Source organism: Meleagris gallopavo, chromosome 8 (genome assembly GCF_000146605.3).
Source record: "Meleagris gallopavo isolate NT-WF06-2002-E0010 breed Aviagen turkey brand Nicholas breeding stock chromosome 8, Turkey_5.1, whole genome shotgun sequence".
Lineage (NCBI taxonomy): Eukaryota > Metazoa > Chordata > Aves > Galliformes > Phasianidae > Meleagris > Meleagris gallopavo.
Genome location: NC_015018.2, coordinates 10,005,494 through 10,022,807, shown reverse-complemented (window position 1 = coordinate 10,022,807; position 17,314 = coordinate 10,005,494). Strand labels below are relative to the sequence as shown.

At 37.1% G+C, this 17,314-nt stretch overlaps 1 protein-coding gene across 2 annotated transcripts in view; it reads right to left on the bottom strand.

Annotated features, from left to right (window-relative positions):
* Positions 1-17,314, bottom strand: part of MYPN (myopalladin) — a 67,479-nt gene that overhangs the window by 7,613 nt on the left and 42,552 nt on the right. For both annotated transcript variants that reach the window (XM_010714270.3, XM_010714268.3), the window contains exons 9-16: positions 16,835-16,951; positions 15,719-16,088; positions 13,135-13,719; positions 11,190-11,337; positions 3,401-3,622; positions 2,732-2,881; positions 1,479-1,558; positions 876-1,005 (exon numbers count right to left, since the gene is read on the bottom strand). In XM_010714270.3, coding sequence (XP_010712572.1) covers positions 876-1,005; positions 1,479-1,558; positions 2,732-2,881; positions 3,401-3,622; positions 11,190-11,337; positions 13,135-13,719; positions 15,719-16,088; positions 16,835-16,951 — 1,802 coding nt within the window. The remainder of the gene's footprint in view (positions 1-875; positions 1,006-1,478; positions 1,559-2,731; positions 2,882-3,400; positions 3,623-11,189; positions 11,338-13,134; positions 13,720-15,718; positions 16,089-16,834; positions 16,952-17,314) is intronic.

The window sequence follows — 17,314 nt, the reverse complement described above, 5'->3', positions numbered from 1 at the left end:
GGAAGTGGAATTCGCCTGAACGAGGACTGCTTTCTTCCAGGTTTGTGCAATACCAGACATGCTTTAAGGCTTCACAAGCTCTGCCTGGATAGCAGAGCTAAGAATAGCTAAATTCTTTGGCACGTTCCCTGGCAAACTTCACATTATAAATTAAGAAGTAATCGACCTTATTCATCTTCAGGGAAGTATTAACATCCGTTCCATAGCTTCTACTCTCTCCAGAGTAGGAGACATTTTGCAGCTTGAAAGAAGTCAGGGTCAGCACTACCACCACCTTCTTATTTGTGCTCCTGGGATATAGAGGAACTACCAATCTGTTTTGGTGAATTTCTTAATACTGTTTAATAACTGGATGCTCATTATGCATACTGTAATCTGTGACAACTCTGTTATGTGGGGATTTGAATATGTAAATTGGGATGCTTCAAGCTAGGGAAGCATAAAATGAAGTGGGCTTTGTTCCCTCTTTTTCAGGAGTATTAATCTTCAGCCTAATACAATGGGAACACTATTTTGAACAGAACACAACGTGGTGAATACTCTTTTCTTGTGAATTTATGTTATTATGGGTTCGGTTCAAGAATCTGGAAATACAGACAAAGGACATAGTGAACAAATCTAGCAGTTTGAACAACCCCCTAACTGAACCTTTGTTTTTTCTGGATTGTGTTCATTGTGTTCTTCATACCATATAGCATGTGTTGAAAAGAAATCCCCTGAATCAGTTCAGAGAGAATGGCAATAAGCAATAATTTTAAACGTGGAAGTATTAAAACTTTAACAGAAAGTGATCATGCTAGCAATACAAAGACCTAACAATACACATATAGAAATAGGGATAAAAAAAAAAAAAGAACAGAGGGAAGAGTTAATACCTTACAATCCAACCTGCAAAGTCGCCCTTCATGTGCTACCATGTCACCTGGAGCCTGTAGAAAGTATGGCCTGAAAAAGCGTTCTTGAACTGCTTCTTTGTCTCCTCCTTCTGGCACCCGGGAGCGTGCTCTACAACACAAAAACTGTTTGTATACGTTTGGAAGCCAAATCCTTTTTTAATGTTGAATAAAGAAGAAAATGGTAGAAGAGTATGAAGATAGCTTGAGCTAAATTAAAGGGCAGAAAGAAATGCACGGATTGTAATTTAAAATTATATTATGATTGAATATTGCATATTTTTGATTTAGAGAGACTATCAAATGAACTATATCATATAGTATCTTTGGGTTTCCAAGCTGCTCTTTGTTTCTTTTTGCTTTTTTTTGTCTGAATTTCATCTTTCTAATTCAACCCTTTCCTCTAAGTCCAGTGCAACAAGTAAAATAATACTTTACTCCACCGTTTGAAGACGACCTTCAAAAATGTTACATTCTAGAACTGAGATACTGGGAGGGAAATGCTGACATTACTTCTACATTTGGGTTGAGAAATGAAATAGAATGTGTTGAGATATAGCTGTCACTTATTTTGAATGCCTTTACCTGTGAGGCTGAAGTGTTGATAGTCGGCCCCGAACAGGAATACTCTGAACCATCAAGTGGCCTGAACAACTTACTCTCCCCTGCAAATCACAATGGAAAAAGAATTAATAGTCGGTTAACAGCTCATTCAATTGTAAAGCATAAATATTTAATATTTACAATGCATTAGAATTTATTTTCATTATGTGCAAATTAAGTATAATTGCTTTTTAGAAGCAAGTGCTATCAACATGCAGCGGACTGCAGATGAGGCAGGGGTCCCTTTGTCTGCTTAGAGTGATGTGTTCCTCCAACTCTTCAAGGCTGCAACAATACATTTAGCAACAACTCTATGTGAACCAGCTGTAGCAGAAATGCTAAATCATGGCTTGAACCAGTGATTGAGCACCTGGTGGGAAGGCAGGGCCAACCCAGGGGAGCTGAGGTGCATGCAGTGCACCTGAGTAACCAGAACAGATGGAGCCAGGATCCACCCCTTCCCAGACTTCATTTAAGGGTTTGCAGCAGAGGTGGGGGGTACTTGAGGCCTTATAATGGTAAGGAGCTTTTTTTCCTTTATTTCTGTGCCCAAAGTTGCTGCATTTGAGCATACTTACTGCAGCCTAGGACTTTGCTACTGTGCTATTATTGCTGTGCTTTCTATCACATTACAGTATACACCAGCTTAAGTAGCATCTGTCCCTACTCGTTCTTTCCTGTTGCTGTATTTTCACAGGTACTGATACAGGTCTGATACTGACTTGTACTAGTGTAATTTTTGTCTGTGCAGCCATGTGGAAACTGAGGAATAGTTGGGTAGAAGTATAACTCAGAATTCAGGGGAAAACTTCAACTGGAAGAAGCTGCCTGATTGTAGTTGTCTATACTACTAAATAGCAAGCTGAATTAGCACAGAGTGAAGGGGAGTGGTTTAGAGTACAAGACTACTTGTAGATCTATATTTTTGCAGCCTAGATCAAAAATAGTTGTTTAGTAATGATTTCAGACTTGATTTTATTTGTTTTTCCTTGCTCTACTCTTTCTGCCTGAAACATTATGTCTGTCTTGTCACCATATCTCAAAAGATATCTGACTGCAATAGCAGGATGAGGGTGTCAGAAGTAGGACAGGAGTTACTAATGTGAAAAAATGCCCTTAGTAATTGAAGAATCTGAATTTTGATACGGTCACCACTCAGACCAGATGGCCTGATCTATGTTCCTAACATATAGACAAAGCAAGTGTTTTTAAAGGAGGAAAATAAAATGCCTTACTTGTGGGTTTGCAGCCATAATAGTATAGTTGCCATCATCATCATTAGTAGAAGATTCAATATGTAAAGAACATGTTCCATCTTCTTCTCTGCTCATTTTGAAATGTGTGTTTTTCTTTGAAATCTGCTTGCCGTCCTTGAACCAGTATATCTGATGAAGGGAAAAAAAAACAGTGGCTTACACTTGCTCTGAAGTGAAATAGTGACCATAGCAACAGATTAAAAACATGACAGGATCTTGCCAGTTGCTTGTACAAATTTTAGAATCTTAAAAAACTTACAGCTGGGTCACAATGTGAAATAAAATGATTCCAGCCTGAACTGAGAAAGTTGTGTGGCTCCTTCATACAGCTGGGATTGGCAGGCTCTTTTGGTTACCTCAGATCAGCTCTCATCTTTTCGAGAAGTTATTTTTTTGTTTTTATGATATTTTCTTGAAGTAATGTGATTGTGATGCAGTCCATACAGTGCATCCAGGCTCAGGAACAGGTATTGCTACTTTAGCAGTTTGGGGGAAACAACTTGTATTAGAGCTCTCTTCACAGAAATATGTTCTTCTGAATGCAACTTTCCAGAGATATACAAGATATGCAAGAAATATCAGGTGGTTGGGTTGTTGTTGTGGTGTTGTTTTTTTTTTCCTTTACTGCTAATGTTGAGAATGACTTACCTTGGGAACAGGTATCCCAACAATTTTGCAAGTGAATGTGATAGGAGATCCTTCCATGACCCGGAAATGCTTGAGTCTCTTGTCAAAGATGGGTGCTATGTATTTGCCTGTAGGGATTTCCTCATGCTGAATTTCATCATCTGATTCATCCACAGGGGTACGTTCAAGGCGAAATTCTATTTCATTCATCAGCCTCTGCTCAAAACTTGAAATCCTGTATTCCTGCGGAGTGAGAGGCATAGCATCTGAACAAGATGAGTCATGTTATGTGGTATTTTCAGTCGTTTGCACTTTTGGATTAATGATAAATGAGTGAAAATAAAAAAGCCTATATAAGCTAAGACTTCTGAAAAAGTCTGAATTTATTCTGCAGACATGGATTCTCACTGCATCTGGAGTTTGCAAAATTTAACTAATGAAAATAACTATTTTCTAAGGCAGTTAAAAAAAAATCATTTCTCAAAATTCCCAAGAAAAGTCTATATAGTTTTACACCATTGATTAAAAAAAACAAAACAAAACAAAAAAACTTTGAAACAGAATTTTTAAGGAACTCAAAAATTAGTCACTTGCTAGTTATTTAAATGAATACTGTTGCATATTTCAATTGAGAGATAAATAAGGCATAGTATACCTACTAAAAGAGAAAGCTGGGAAAAAAGTGAAAAGTTTTCGGAGTACTTTACCTTCAGGATATAACCTGACCAGGTTCCTAACTGTTGTAGCAGAGAAAGCAAAACGTAAGCCCATAAACCTTCAGAGCACTGAATAGATAGGACACTAGTATATCTCTGGATAAATGACCACTTCCAGATAGTTTTTTGTAATTATGAGCATCTTCCATAATCCCTTGATGTCATCTAGACTTCTCTCATTCTTAGCAGCACTGTTCTGCACTAGAAGGTCTCATGTCCAGACCAAGAAATGTTTGATTATATGTGATGCTATGACATTAATCTTCACATGAACTACCATGTTCAGTTTTTAATACCATACCTGTATTTATCCTGGGCATTGTGAAGCACTACAGATAGACCTGAGTGGACTTACGTGGGAGCAGATGCTTCTTAGCTACACTAACACAGACAGCTGCAAGAATATCTTACTTAAGTCATTTAAAAAAAAAAAAATAAAAATCTGTGCGTAAGACATTCATCTCAGAGTAGAAGTCAGCCACTAGGTGGTATCATCCACTTTCTTGGTAGGCTTTCTTTGCTCTGTGGGCAGATCAGCTACCAGTGGCCAGCAAACAATTTGAAACAATTAAGTTTCAAACGTTGAGCTTATCTTGTTTGTTTCACACACCATGTCTCAAAAAAATCACTTTAATAGATCAAATTTTAATATCAGTTAAGACAGTAAAAATCAGAGATGCTCTGATTTCTGTTCAACCAATACTATTTTTCCCTTTAGATAGCAAGGGCCAGTTATAGTGTTCTAAGGGGAAGGTTAAGCAATCAGTCTTTTAGCCTTGATACTAAGAAAAGTTCTGCATGTTTTCAGGAAGGAAGAATCAAGTAAGAATCTTGGAGTGACTCCTATGTTTTAAGAAACATCTTGGTCACCAGGTACTGCAGTCATAGTTTATGGGAGACTAGAATCAAAATAAGTAATTCAGATGTAAATTTTGTGGCAGGCAGTGTACTGGAAAACATATTTAGAGGCTTTTTCCCTTCCACTCCCCTGAGAACTTTTAAAAATATATTCCTTCACATTGCTCATGCAGTCCTTAACAGCACAGAGCAAAATCTATGGCAAAAAAGTTTCTTCTGAGAAAGGATATTTTTTCCCTGGGTCAGTCAATAGGACCAATTGATTCTATACATGATTCTAAGAATGAAATTATTTTCAGTGCTTTCACGTGCTGTGTGGCCTTTGGAAATGTGTATGCTAATTAAGGACTAATTAAGCTAGATGTAATCTCATTCTCTCTTTCCCTTCAACCAATGATCTGTCACATGCTAAAATATAGCAGATGTGATAGCCTACCTGTTTAAATGTGTTAATTCTTTTTATGTAAAGAACCTTTAAAAATTGTGTAACTATTGTAACTATTTCTGGATATTACTGATATGATAGCATAATTATAAAGCTAAATATAGCATTTTGATATGTTTCTAACTTATGTCTAGAACTTTGGTACTGTTAAGTACTTTTCAAGGGCAACAGGGCTGATGAACAGAGGAGGTGAGGTAACCCACAAATCTGTCACCTCAGAAACTAGACACAGTAAATCCATGGTGACTTTATACTTTTATAAGGCCTCTGAGCTCAGATTAGAATAAAATGAATGAAGATTAAAAGTATTAAAAATAAGGAAGAAATTATTTACTTTATGAGGATGGTGAGGCTCTGGAACAGGTTGTCTCCATCAACACTGGCCTCTGCACCTTCGTCTATGGAAGCCACAAGAGAATTTTCTTTTCATGCAGATGAACCTGTCTCCCAGGCCAGAAACTGTATGGGCTGACTGCATGTGTTTGGACTGCCTGTTTTAAGGACTTATAATCAAGGACATATACAACTTTTTTTTTTTACTATAAATTATTAGGATTCTTACAGTGTATTGTATTCATACTTCACTCTTAGCCTTTTAAATGTGTTGATAGTGTGCATACATATGTGTGTATGTTTTCACATAAACCAACAAGGCTAAATTAACACTGCTGTTAAAATGTTAACACCAGCATACACAGATCAAAGAAGTTACATTAAACTTCCTGAAGTAAGGAGAAATATATAATTGCATAGGGAACATAATCTTCACAATTTTTTTCATAGGTGATAGATTTCCTTCTAGGATTATCAAGGACAGAAAATGACTGTTAATATGGCTTTCTGAAGAACTGTTTTCATCACATAAGCCATAAAACTATTTCTGACTAGTTTTACATAAGCACAGTAGGGCAAAGTGTGTGTTGATGTGATTCACAGAAGTATTTTGTCAAGTGAACAAGAACAGAGAACAAATCAATTTGGTCAGTGGGTACATTGTTAAAACTGGGCTGGAGTTCAGCATACTGAACAGACTAAGGGAATGAGTACAAAGGTTCCAGCTCTGCTTCTGGGTCAAAAATATAGAGAGCCAGCTACGTTTTGGCAACTTCTATGAAATGTAAAAAGTGTTGCGGTCAAGTAATCGTGGAAATTACTACAGATGTAAAGGTTAGAGAAACTTTACTTGAATGATGATTTAGATACACTATATAAAGGTTTTATTCTGATTACCACTCATTGCCAACTCAATACGAGTTCCCCAGTTCAATCCTAGTTTTGTAACTTAGATTAGATTAGCTTTTTGGCAGAGTTATTCTAAATCCAGTTACCAATTTGTCTAAGAAGCTGGCATATATTGCATCTTAGCATCTGTTTCCAAGCTGTAACAACTTGGCTTTAAAATCTTCTGACTGAAGTCTCCTTTTTAGTTTGGGTTCCCTCTCTGTCTTCCCCCATACCACCGCCCTGGAAGTCAGGATAAAAATATAGCTAATCACTGACCATTATCACTGAAGCAATTTATTACTTGCAAATGAATTATTTTGGCCTTCTTACATGGCACAGAGCACAGATGTCACGGTATCCACGTGTAAATATGAGCACTTGAAGAATCTAGCTATTCATCTGTGGTACACAGACAATTGTCAAAATACAGATCAGCTCAAAGTGATTGAACAAGATGAAAACAGAAGAAAAGGCAAATTAAGTTTATATCTCCAACTGCCACAGGTTTATCAGCTTAAAGGCATGAGCAGCTCAAGATTCCTCCCCTAGGTGATGAGTTCTTCAAGCCAGGATCCTTACCAGAAGCAAAAGTATCTGTACTTTGTTGATTAGATCCAGGTCTTGAGAAGCCATCTGCAAGTGATTGTTTAAGTACTCACTGCTATGATTATTGGGAGTTTAAGCCTATTAATACCAGGATCTTGTAATTTCTTTGGTTTCCTAAATCCCTTTTCATTTCTAGTTTAGAGCAAACAAGCTTCAGTGAGGACTCCATGGGACTTAATTCCCACCTGTAGTCCAAAATTACCTGCATTTGCTGACTTCGGTATATGATGGGTATATTTTTGAGCAGGCTTTTTGGAATGTTTGAATTAAGTGTAATGATTATGCTCCAAGGAACAGACTTCTTTGTGATTCTTGGGACCTTTCTGATGCTGACTTAGTATGGGAACTATAAGGAAATGATTCTGTATTGAAGTGTTAGTGGTGATGTGGTCTGTGTGATCCACTAGGTTTTGCATATGGTTTTAGAGGGCATGCTATTTAATGATCTAAAAGTTTTTGGACAAACCCTGAGTACATTCTACTCTCAAATTAATTGTGAAGTACTCATTAGCAAAAGTAAAGAATATACATATGGTGGCTGGGAATAATGGCATTATTTTCTGAATAGCTATAGCTTTACTCTTTGCCCTAAAAGTAAGGCAGTCTGGGTCTTACGTAACACAACCAAAGAGCAGTGCCACGCGAAACTTCACAGGAAATGACAGATATGTGGGCACAACTTAATATTATTTTTCTGGGGAAAAAATGGTTTAAAAGAGGCATAATACTTTAATCTTTATTTTTGCACAACTAATTCCTTTAATTTTATCATTGTACAGAATGTTGAGGTTTATTTTACCTCTGTTTTCTATTGTATATTACTTGTGTAGCAAATTTTAAAGGAGATAATATCATTCATTTCTAGGATTTGTCTGCAAAGCGTAATTTCCTTCTTTTGTCCCACTTGTATGAAGACTAAATGTCTTTAACCAGCCATTTAGAATGATCACTTTTCATTACAGATCTATATATTTTTTTTTCAATTTGCCAAAACCTCCTAAAATTGTCTGCCCCTTTTTTCCCATGCTTGGTTTTTATGTGGCATATTCCGACTGAATGTTGTGAAGATATTTTATTTGCAAGGAAGGCGAAAGGCTCAATGGACTAGAGTGAAAATTTGGGGAAGTGCAGGTAATAGTGGCTGTGCTCCTTGCTCATCAAATAGCACAGTGGCCTGGATGCTCACTGATCTTATGAGTCTTGGATGTTTTGTTTCACAGGATTTCAAACTCGGTTCCCAAGAGGAACCTCTAAGCTCCATTCTATTAAGGCATTATGGAGGTAGAGATGAATGGACAGGGAAGTTCTTGTTCTTTTTGTGCATAAGTACTGAAATAACCACTAGAGCAAGGAGAAGAATCCAGGTGTTTGTCCTAGTTCCTAGGCAGGAGAGTCCTTCTCTTTCTCTCCGTGTCCCTCTTTGTCTCTTTTTTTTTTTCTCCAGCACAAACTAGAAGAATTCTAGCAGCTTCCTTAGACAACCCTAACCATTAAGCTGAAATGCCCCACTAAGTGAGGGCCTGTTCCACACTGTCTGAAACTTTTTTTTTGTTTTCTGTTTTTTTTGTTGTTGTTGTTTACTGAGCTGGAAAAGGTGAGAGAGAGACTTAGGTCTCCTTGTCAGAAAGCTGTTATGAAAGGTGGAATTTCTAGATTTCTATCCTGCTGGTGAAGAATTGTCTGGGCTACAGCCTAGAGTAATACAGTATGCTGTACCCACGGGCAAGGAGTTAGGCTGTCCTTCTGGGAGTTAAAAGCCGTAAAATTGACTGTTTAACTGACTTAACTCAGAAAGAAACTGAGTTAAGTCTCCTGTGTCTTGTTGCAATTGGATAAAACTGACACTCAATTAGTGTATCTTCTATTTGAAAGAACTGAGCAAATCTGATTTCGGGTGTTTAGAATAACTGAACCACATTTTTTTTCAACACTCCTAATTGTACAAATTTTCACCTGGCAGTATAACATGCTACCATCTACATAAGTAACAAGTATGGTTTTGTAGTTAAAACGACAGCTTGTTATTGCATGTGCTTCATCAAAACTGCAGGTTAGAATCTTAGCAAAATCGTATTTGTATTTCTGCCTGACTATCATAGCTGTACAAATCTGGAGACTAATCTGTTCTGTCTTATGCAACATCAGCAAGATTACCAACATCCTGATTCTGGATTTCTTTGGTGGTGGTGATGAATGATGTGCTGGATGAAACAGAAGGAGTACATCTGGATTATTAGATACCATGCTGAGTGCATAATGCTGACACATAGGAAAATCTTGACTAAACACTTCATATGGAAGGCAATGATAGATAATAAATAGAGCATCAGGATGTAAATCACTCATTCTTTACTGCAATTTATACAGTAATACAAAAAAAAACAACCTGTACTTTAAGAGACACATGATCATCTGCATTTTTATTCTGGGTGATCTCTACATGCTCTGCATGAGGTCAAAGGCTGTTATTGAAATTTGGGGTTATAATAAAGATAATACTATAGGACAGTTTCTATAAGAAGGATATTTTGAAATTGCATGTAGAAGATACAAGGAAGCCAACAGTTGAGGATTCTTAGTGGATGTTTAACTCCATCATCTCTTATACAGAATAGAGTTGCACTTGTATTTAAGAGAAAGTGAATAAGGTTCTTTTCTCACATCATAACAATCAATTTAATGCAAACATGCAATATATGAGATGAAAATGTCTCACTTTAAAATTTGTTTTAACTACAAGAAATAAAAACAGAACAAAATGAGTGCAAATCCAGTTCTATAAAATATGATTATCATATTAGTGATTGTTTTATAAATGGTTAAGCAATAGGAATTTTCAACAATGCTACGCAACTAGTCTCTTTAAATAATCACTGCTTTCACTGAGGAGAAAAATTAGACAAACTTTTTCAGTGTTTCAGGGATTCTGGAGTTAAGTTTTTTTTGTTTGGTGTCATTTGGAATAGTAAATATAAATAATTTCTGTGTCAGCAGATAACTTTGACACTAGTGGTGATCGTTGTTTCTGAAGAGATTATCATGCAGTTAACTTGAAAGACCGATTGGTATTTCACAGTAGCTTCCCATATAATTTCTCTAGTACCAGAGCAAGTACAAATCGTAACACTCGTGATTCATCTGCAAAACACAGTGCTTGCCAGTTGTTTTACTCAAAGTGCTTTGGTGGTGCGATCTGTCAGAAGGAAAGGTCAAGAGCTAAAAAAATCCACCCCAAAACAGGTATTACACTGCAGTTGTTCAGAGAGGATAACTTATTCCAGAAGTTCCATGGCTTTTTGCTTATCTTTGGATGTCCCCTGTCAGAAGGGCTAATAAATGTGAAAAGTTACCTTACTGATGACAGATCAGGATAAACCATTACTTGCTGTGTTAAGTCTGTGCTGGTGGGATGACTATGGAGGACTCCACAGCCGAGGTGAGAACAGTAATCACCTCTGGCCACACCAGCTATCTGGAAGTACTTAGCACACCCTACAAGGACAAATGAACCTGACTTACCGTGATCTTAACCTCAAAATATTAATTCATTTTTAATTTTTGTCATTTTATAGACACTGCCCAGACTGGTGTATTTATTGACTCCAGTTAAGAATGAACTGATTAGTACTTCCTTGAGCTTTAACAACTCAAAGTAGAAAAATGAAATCCAATGTGCATTAGCTTCTGTGAGAAGAAAAGTTTTACATTCCTACCACTCTCTGATAGGGATTAACAGAAATGAAAAATGCTAAAATGTCACAAACTAAAACCTCTAGAGCTGCATCCCCTCGTGTTTCCCTTTTAAAGCTTCACTTTGCTATTCCGAAACACTACTTACCACAAAAGCTTACTTTGCAAAGTAGTATAGCACTTAACTGTGCAAACACCATTTCTGCCACAAGTTGTATTACGTACTTAGTTCACAAGAAAAAAATTACCTTGTAATACTTGATTTTCTTACCTGCTGGCTACTTTGTTGATTAGTATCATCTCTGAAATGCAGTTTTCTTTCCAGGTCCTTCACAAGTGCAGCTTTATTTTCCCGAATAGATTCATCTGTTGGTAACTGCAAAGGCTTTGGATTTTTCTTTGTTACTCCCTGGGTTGAGCTGTTAAAAGAAAATTCTTATATGCATACTAATACACATATATTCACCTGTGTGGTATATTATATTATGATTCAGTTGTCTGGAAAACCTATTTACATATAAGCCAAAGCATATAGGATTTGGGGAGGGGGAGGGTACTATTTTTCTGTTGTTTCTCATTCTGATTAATGCTATCAAGAATGAAATAAATTTTAAAGAGAATAAACATTATAGTATTATAATAAAATTCTAGGTTCCGTTTTGATGTATCCTGGAATGGTGTTGCAATGAATTATTGCCATGATTATACAATTAGTAGGTTCTATTATATATAATAATATAATAATATATAGAATAATAATTTAGAAAGATAGCAAAATTTCATATTGACTCTTATCTCACATCTTCAGTGACTACTTACTTTCTATCACTTTCCTTTATTTCTCTCATCCTTTTATGACACATGTATAAATCAGTTCTTTTAATTTTTATTTTGTAGATGTAGCATGTTTTCTTTTAGTGAGGTCTGAAAATAGCAATCTCTAGACTGTCATTTAAGAACTGAAACACAGCAGCCACATGATATTAGAGTGCAATGTTCTAGTAGATTTCCAGTAGCTAAGATCTTAATAACAGGAGGTCAAGGTAAAAGGCACAACTGACTACTGCTGTGCAAAGTATCTTCCCTGTGGACTGTTCCACAGGCATGGTAACCTCTCAGACTGGGATATTGGTGTAAGGAGCTCTGGTTATATAAGAGTTCAGCACACATGGGAAATGTGCGGTTCTGATCACCTACCTGTGCTGAGCAATTAGGAAGTGAAGGAGCAGGGATGCAACAATGATTTGAAGCCAGGATTTCCTGGCAAAGAAGGTGGTGAATGCTGTGTATACAGTGGCAGTTTTTCTGTTATAACTGCAGATCCATGGATGTATTATCAATAAGATAAGTAAGAGATTGTGCTTACTGATGGCTATCACTAACTTGAAGTGTACTGTTAGTAGAAGTGGGAAATATTGCTTGCTTTGTGCAGGATTTGGAGTTGTAAGAATAGAGTTGTACAGATGCTAACCATGCTAACACAGAATTCAGTATCTGCAAAAAAGGATAGTAATTTTAACTCAGTACTTGAAAAAGAAGCTGTAAAGGCCACAATCTTTCTAGCATATCAGCACCCTGATTTGCTTGTATGGTACTATTGTCATTTTGTCAAGAAATCATGCTGGCTGTCAGTTAAAATATATCTGTACAAACAATTCTTCTGAAATTTTCTATGAGGTTTTAAATACAGGAAGTATTGCAACCAGAAAAGTGATTTTCCATAAGTTATTTCTTTAGATCTACCATGTGTAGGAAATAGCATGTTGCAAGGTACCTTTTAAAAGTTGTGCTTACAATAGTGCTAACATGAAGTGCTTACAACATGTAAGAATGCTTTTGTAGCTGATGTAGGCAAATGGTCTTAGAGTGACTTAACCTGCAAGCTCATTAAATCTCTTTTTTTCCCCAGTAGAATAGTCCTATTAATCTCCGACTGAGCCCCAGTACTGTTGTAGGCATGTCTGAAAACTCTCTAAACTTGAATTTATCTTGCTCTGAAGAGAAGATAAATAAGATATATAAGCATATTTTTATAGAAACTTCTCTTTTCTTAACTGAATGTGAATGTTAGAAGAAATAATGAGAATATGTCACTCACTCTTCTATTTTATGAATGACCTGCATTTCAGGAAACTCCTCACAGAACCTTCAAACAGAAATGCATCTTAGTTTTCCTTAATGTCTCTGCTTCTGCACATACAGTTAATACTACTTACGTGACTGGTGTGCTTCTGGGCAGCCCCATAGCATTGGTTGATGGTGGAGAAGGAAGTGAAGGAAGCACAGCACTAAGGAAAGCTGCTGGATTCTGAATCCAGCCAGTTGGGGAGACAGGAGCAGGAGTCACGCTTTGTGGCTGAAACTGTTTTACACTGGATGTAGACAGTGTTAATGGGACCGTAGATTCTTTAGGGCTTGGTGAAGACTGTTCGCTTTTGCCTGTAAATCCTCCTGATGACCTCGATTGTGCTGGTGGAGGATTTCCTGTGATATTTTCCCTGCTATTTGTTCTTTGAATTCCTTGAGAGACGCTGCTGAATATTGTCACTGAGGAGCTAGAAGAGGAAATGACAGGTGGTGTGGTCTGCGATGGTAGGAACTGCTTAGGTCGGGTATAGCTAAACGCTTGCGAAACAGAGGGTTTGCTTTGCTTGTACGTGGTTGAGGTGGACTGTTGATTGAGTGAAGTAGCAGAATTCAATAAAGTCGTGTTGAATGACAAATCTCTTGTAGATGTCTGATGCACTTGCTGTTGCTCAAGCAAGACCTGGTTGTGAAGCTGTTTTAACTGGGTCAGATCACTGCATACAGAACAAAGGTGAGCAAGATTAGTCATGACCCTGCGTGAAAACTTGAATGTACTGGCTGTGTTTCTGTATGCGAATTGCAAGAGAAAAGACTATGTCCTGTGATAGAATAGCAAGGCAAGTTACTTAATGACATTCTCTAACAGTACGAGAAGAGTGTTATGCTAGTTGGATTCTATACTTTTCTTCCTCCTTGTTCCTTGCTAGGATAATGATCTAAGTGCTTTGAAAACTATTTGGCTGAAGATGGTTTTTGCACTTCAACATATAAAATATAATTAAAGACCTAAGCTGAAAATATTTAAGGGCTAGCATTGTCCAGTTCTGCTGTGTCTTACCTTAATACATCTTTGCTTGTGTTTAAAAAAAAAAAAGACTGGGTTTGTTGGAATGAGAATTTGCAAGCCAGAATTTGCATGCAATTATTCATTTCCTGCTCAAGTGAGTTCTGAGAACAGCATTTTAGCTAATAAGGCTTTATGATAATTCACATTGACATTTGATGACAGGCAGTAGTGATCAATTAGAGAATACTCATGCAATTGTTATTCCTTAGATGCTATCTTCTGCACATTATATTCAAGGCTTTTTTACTTTGCAATTAAGAAAAAAATACTTAACAAAATAAACCACAATGTAATATGTACATGGAAATACAGCATACAGAAAATACTCTAGCTTTTCCCCTTCCGAAAAAACCCAGACAGAACTTAAAAGAAAATGATCATGTAATGTGTTGTCCAGTATTGAATAAATACTGTTAAAAAGTGAAAAAATATAAAAGCAGAACCAAATGGCACTGCCAAACCAAGTACATGAAATTAACCAAACTTTTTACTTAAAGAAATTATTGTTTCTATAATTTACTAAACAAAAATGACATTAAATTCTGGTTAAGATAGGAATTTCAAGCTTACAAAACTAGAAGAAATAGAAGTTGTGCAATCCTGATTTTTTTTTGTGTGTGTGTGTCTCCTTCACATACATCTGCATAAGAATGTGCTCCTTTGTTACAGTTTGTGGGTTTTTCCTGAGAGAAATTGTGGTTTATGAAAGCAGTGATGCAAGTCATGGCCAACATAAACACTGCTTCTGCTCACCTCTTAAACACACTGTAGCTCTGCAAGTTAATAGGACTGTGAGGCTGGGTTTCATAAATAATAATAAAAAAGCACTGCTCCAGGTTCTTCCTCTGCCACTTAGTAAGTTATTTTCTTGCTTCTAATGTTTCATCCTATGAATAACATCACTGCTTAAGAGCATCAGTGTGTTACTTTATAAAGTCCTTCCCTAGCCTTTAGTTAAGCTTCTCTCTGTTTAAGAAGTGTGCTCTTTGTTAAGCTAGATTTTGGAGGTTCTAAGAACGCTGAAAGGATTCTTAATACACTGCAGTATGTTCCAGAGATTTTTCTCTAAGAGAATTACACAGCTGTTTAAAATTTTTCCCTTGGACTCAGTGCACTAATCATGCAGGTGCTTTTCAGTTCGGTTGATTTCACATTACCAAACACTAAGTATTTTATCCTTTTTTTAAGGCAAGTTACGTTTGTAATGCACAGTCATGTGGCATGGCCTTTGGGACTCCGGTTGCTAGCTAGTTGCTTGCCCATAGTGTTAGTAAGACTGAAAATGAATGCTTTTGGCAAAACTGCATACTGAGAACTGAGTGAGATATATCTGAAAAGCCTGTTTCTATTTTGCCTGCACAGAAGCAATGTTATCTGTTGTTTGCAGCTGAAAACAGTGTAGAATTAAATAAACCTTAAAGGGGTTAAATTTGGAGAATGCTTTCCTCAAGAGGGATATACATCTCTTTAGAACATGTTTTCTGAGAGTACAGTTAATTAGATTAGCGCTGTGTGATATTGCTTGTTCCATGTTTGAGTCTTGTGCCTTAATGCAACAATCTCTTGGTCTATGAATAGACACTTGATAATGCAGATACTAAATAATATCAGTGATGCTCCTGAGGCTTAGAATACCTTTTACTTACAGCTTTGGTTTAGCCAGTACTGGAGGGGGTTCCTTGGATGGTGATGTTGGCTCTGGTATTTTCACTGGCTGTCCGTTTATCTTGTCGTGAAAATAACTGGGTCTGGTTTTGTTTGTTGTGCCAAGTCCATCTTCTGGTGGCGATTCACTTCCTTTATCATCTTCAGGCAGCTTGAAGTGCACACGGAGACCTATCTTGGAACTCGATCTGGGTTCATTGTGGTTCACAAGAACACCTTCAAGTTTAGGTTTGGGGTTTTCGTTTACTACACGCTGGGAAGGATTATGTGAGGGTGATTGATTTTCAGCAGCAATCGAGTTGATTGAGCTCATTGTGTGAAGGGCAGAAGCATTATTACCGTCTTCAGGTGCTGAAATAATAAGTATCAAATTTTTGATGATAAATACCATAGATTATGGTGAACTGAAATTAAGGACCTTAAAATTGGAAAAACTCACTCTAATGTCTCTGCCAGCTGTTGGAAAGAGTAATTTGACCTTATTCCTTTAACGATGAACTCCCTTAACAAAGAAATATTGGAAAGGGGAAAGAGGCAGGAGGAGCTGCCAGAGCCCTGGTTTGGAAGATCCAGGAGTGTTCTACAGCCACATTCCTGTGATTTCCACCAGTGTCTTTGAAATCTAAACTTTCTTTTCACAGAATTCTCTAACTCATTAGTTGTGAAGAGTACTTTCACAGGCCTTGAGTTGGAGTCAAGTGTTATTTGTTTTTTGTACTGGTTCTTTGCTCGCCTATCTGCGTAGTGCCTTGACAGCATGAATCCTGTTGGCAGCATAGAAGAATGTGTTTGGAAGTTTCCTCCTTCAGCTCAGCACTAAAGGACATTTGAAACAGCCAACTAGACAGCCCTTCGGATTCCAGAAATGGCTATTGCACAGATCTTAAAGTTAGCAAGAGCCCTGCTGTGGGAAGGGTTGTGGGGTATTCATTCCCTAACGTTCCTATTTCCTTTACATTTCTAACTGGGGAAGTACTCTTTGAAAAGATGTAACATTCTGTATTTCTGATATGGATATGCTCCTCGGACCACACAGTTCAACAGTGTGCCCTGCTTGTATTCACTAGCAAGCAAAGGAGACTAAAGCAATCTCTTACCTTTGACAGTTAGCTGAGCTATACTAGATACTGTGCCATACTTATTGCTTGCAGTACAGGTGAAACTGCCAGAATCTTCTGAAAATACTTCAGCAATAACCAGAGTACAAATTTCCTCTGCAAAACATCAGAGCAGTATTATTAGTGGTAATGAGCATACAGTAAACAAACACACAAAGCTTTGATTACTATAGGGGACGTTACATGAAGGTTTTCCACCTTTTTCAGTTTGATTTTTGTTTCATCTTTATTATCAGTTTTGGCAGCCTTTGTGTGCAGCAGCTGTTATTAGCATTGTCTGTAGCAACTGGTACGCTCTGTGCTCCAGCATGCCCAACAAAAGTGGAGAACAGGTGGCAGCAATGTTTGGAAAACATTGGAGAATGTCCTCCTAATCATGTGAAGTAGACTTTCTCTGTGAAGAACTTAAAATTGAATTTGGAGAAATATCACACACTCTCTTCACTAGTAATTAAAAAA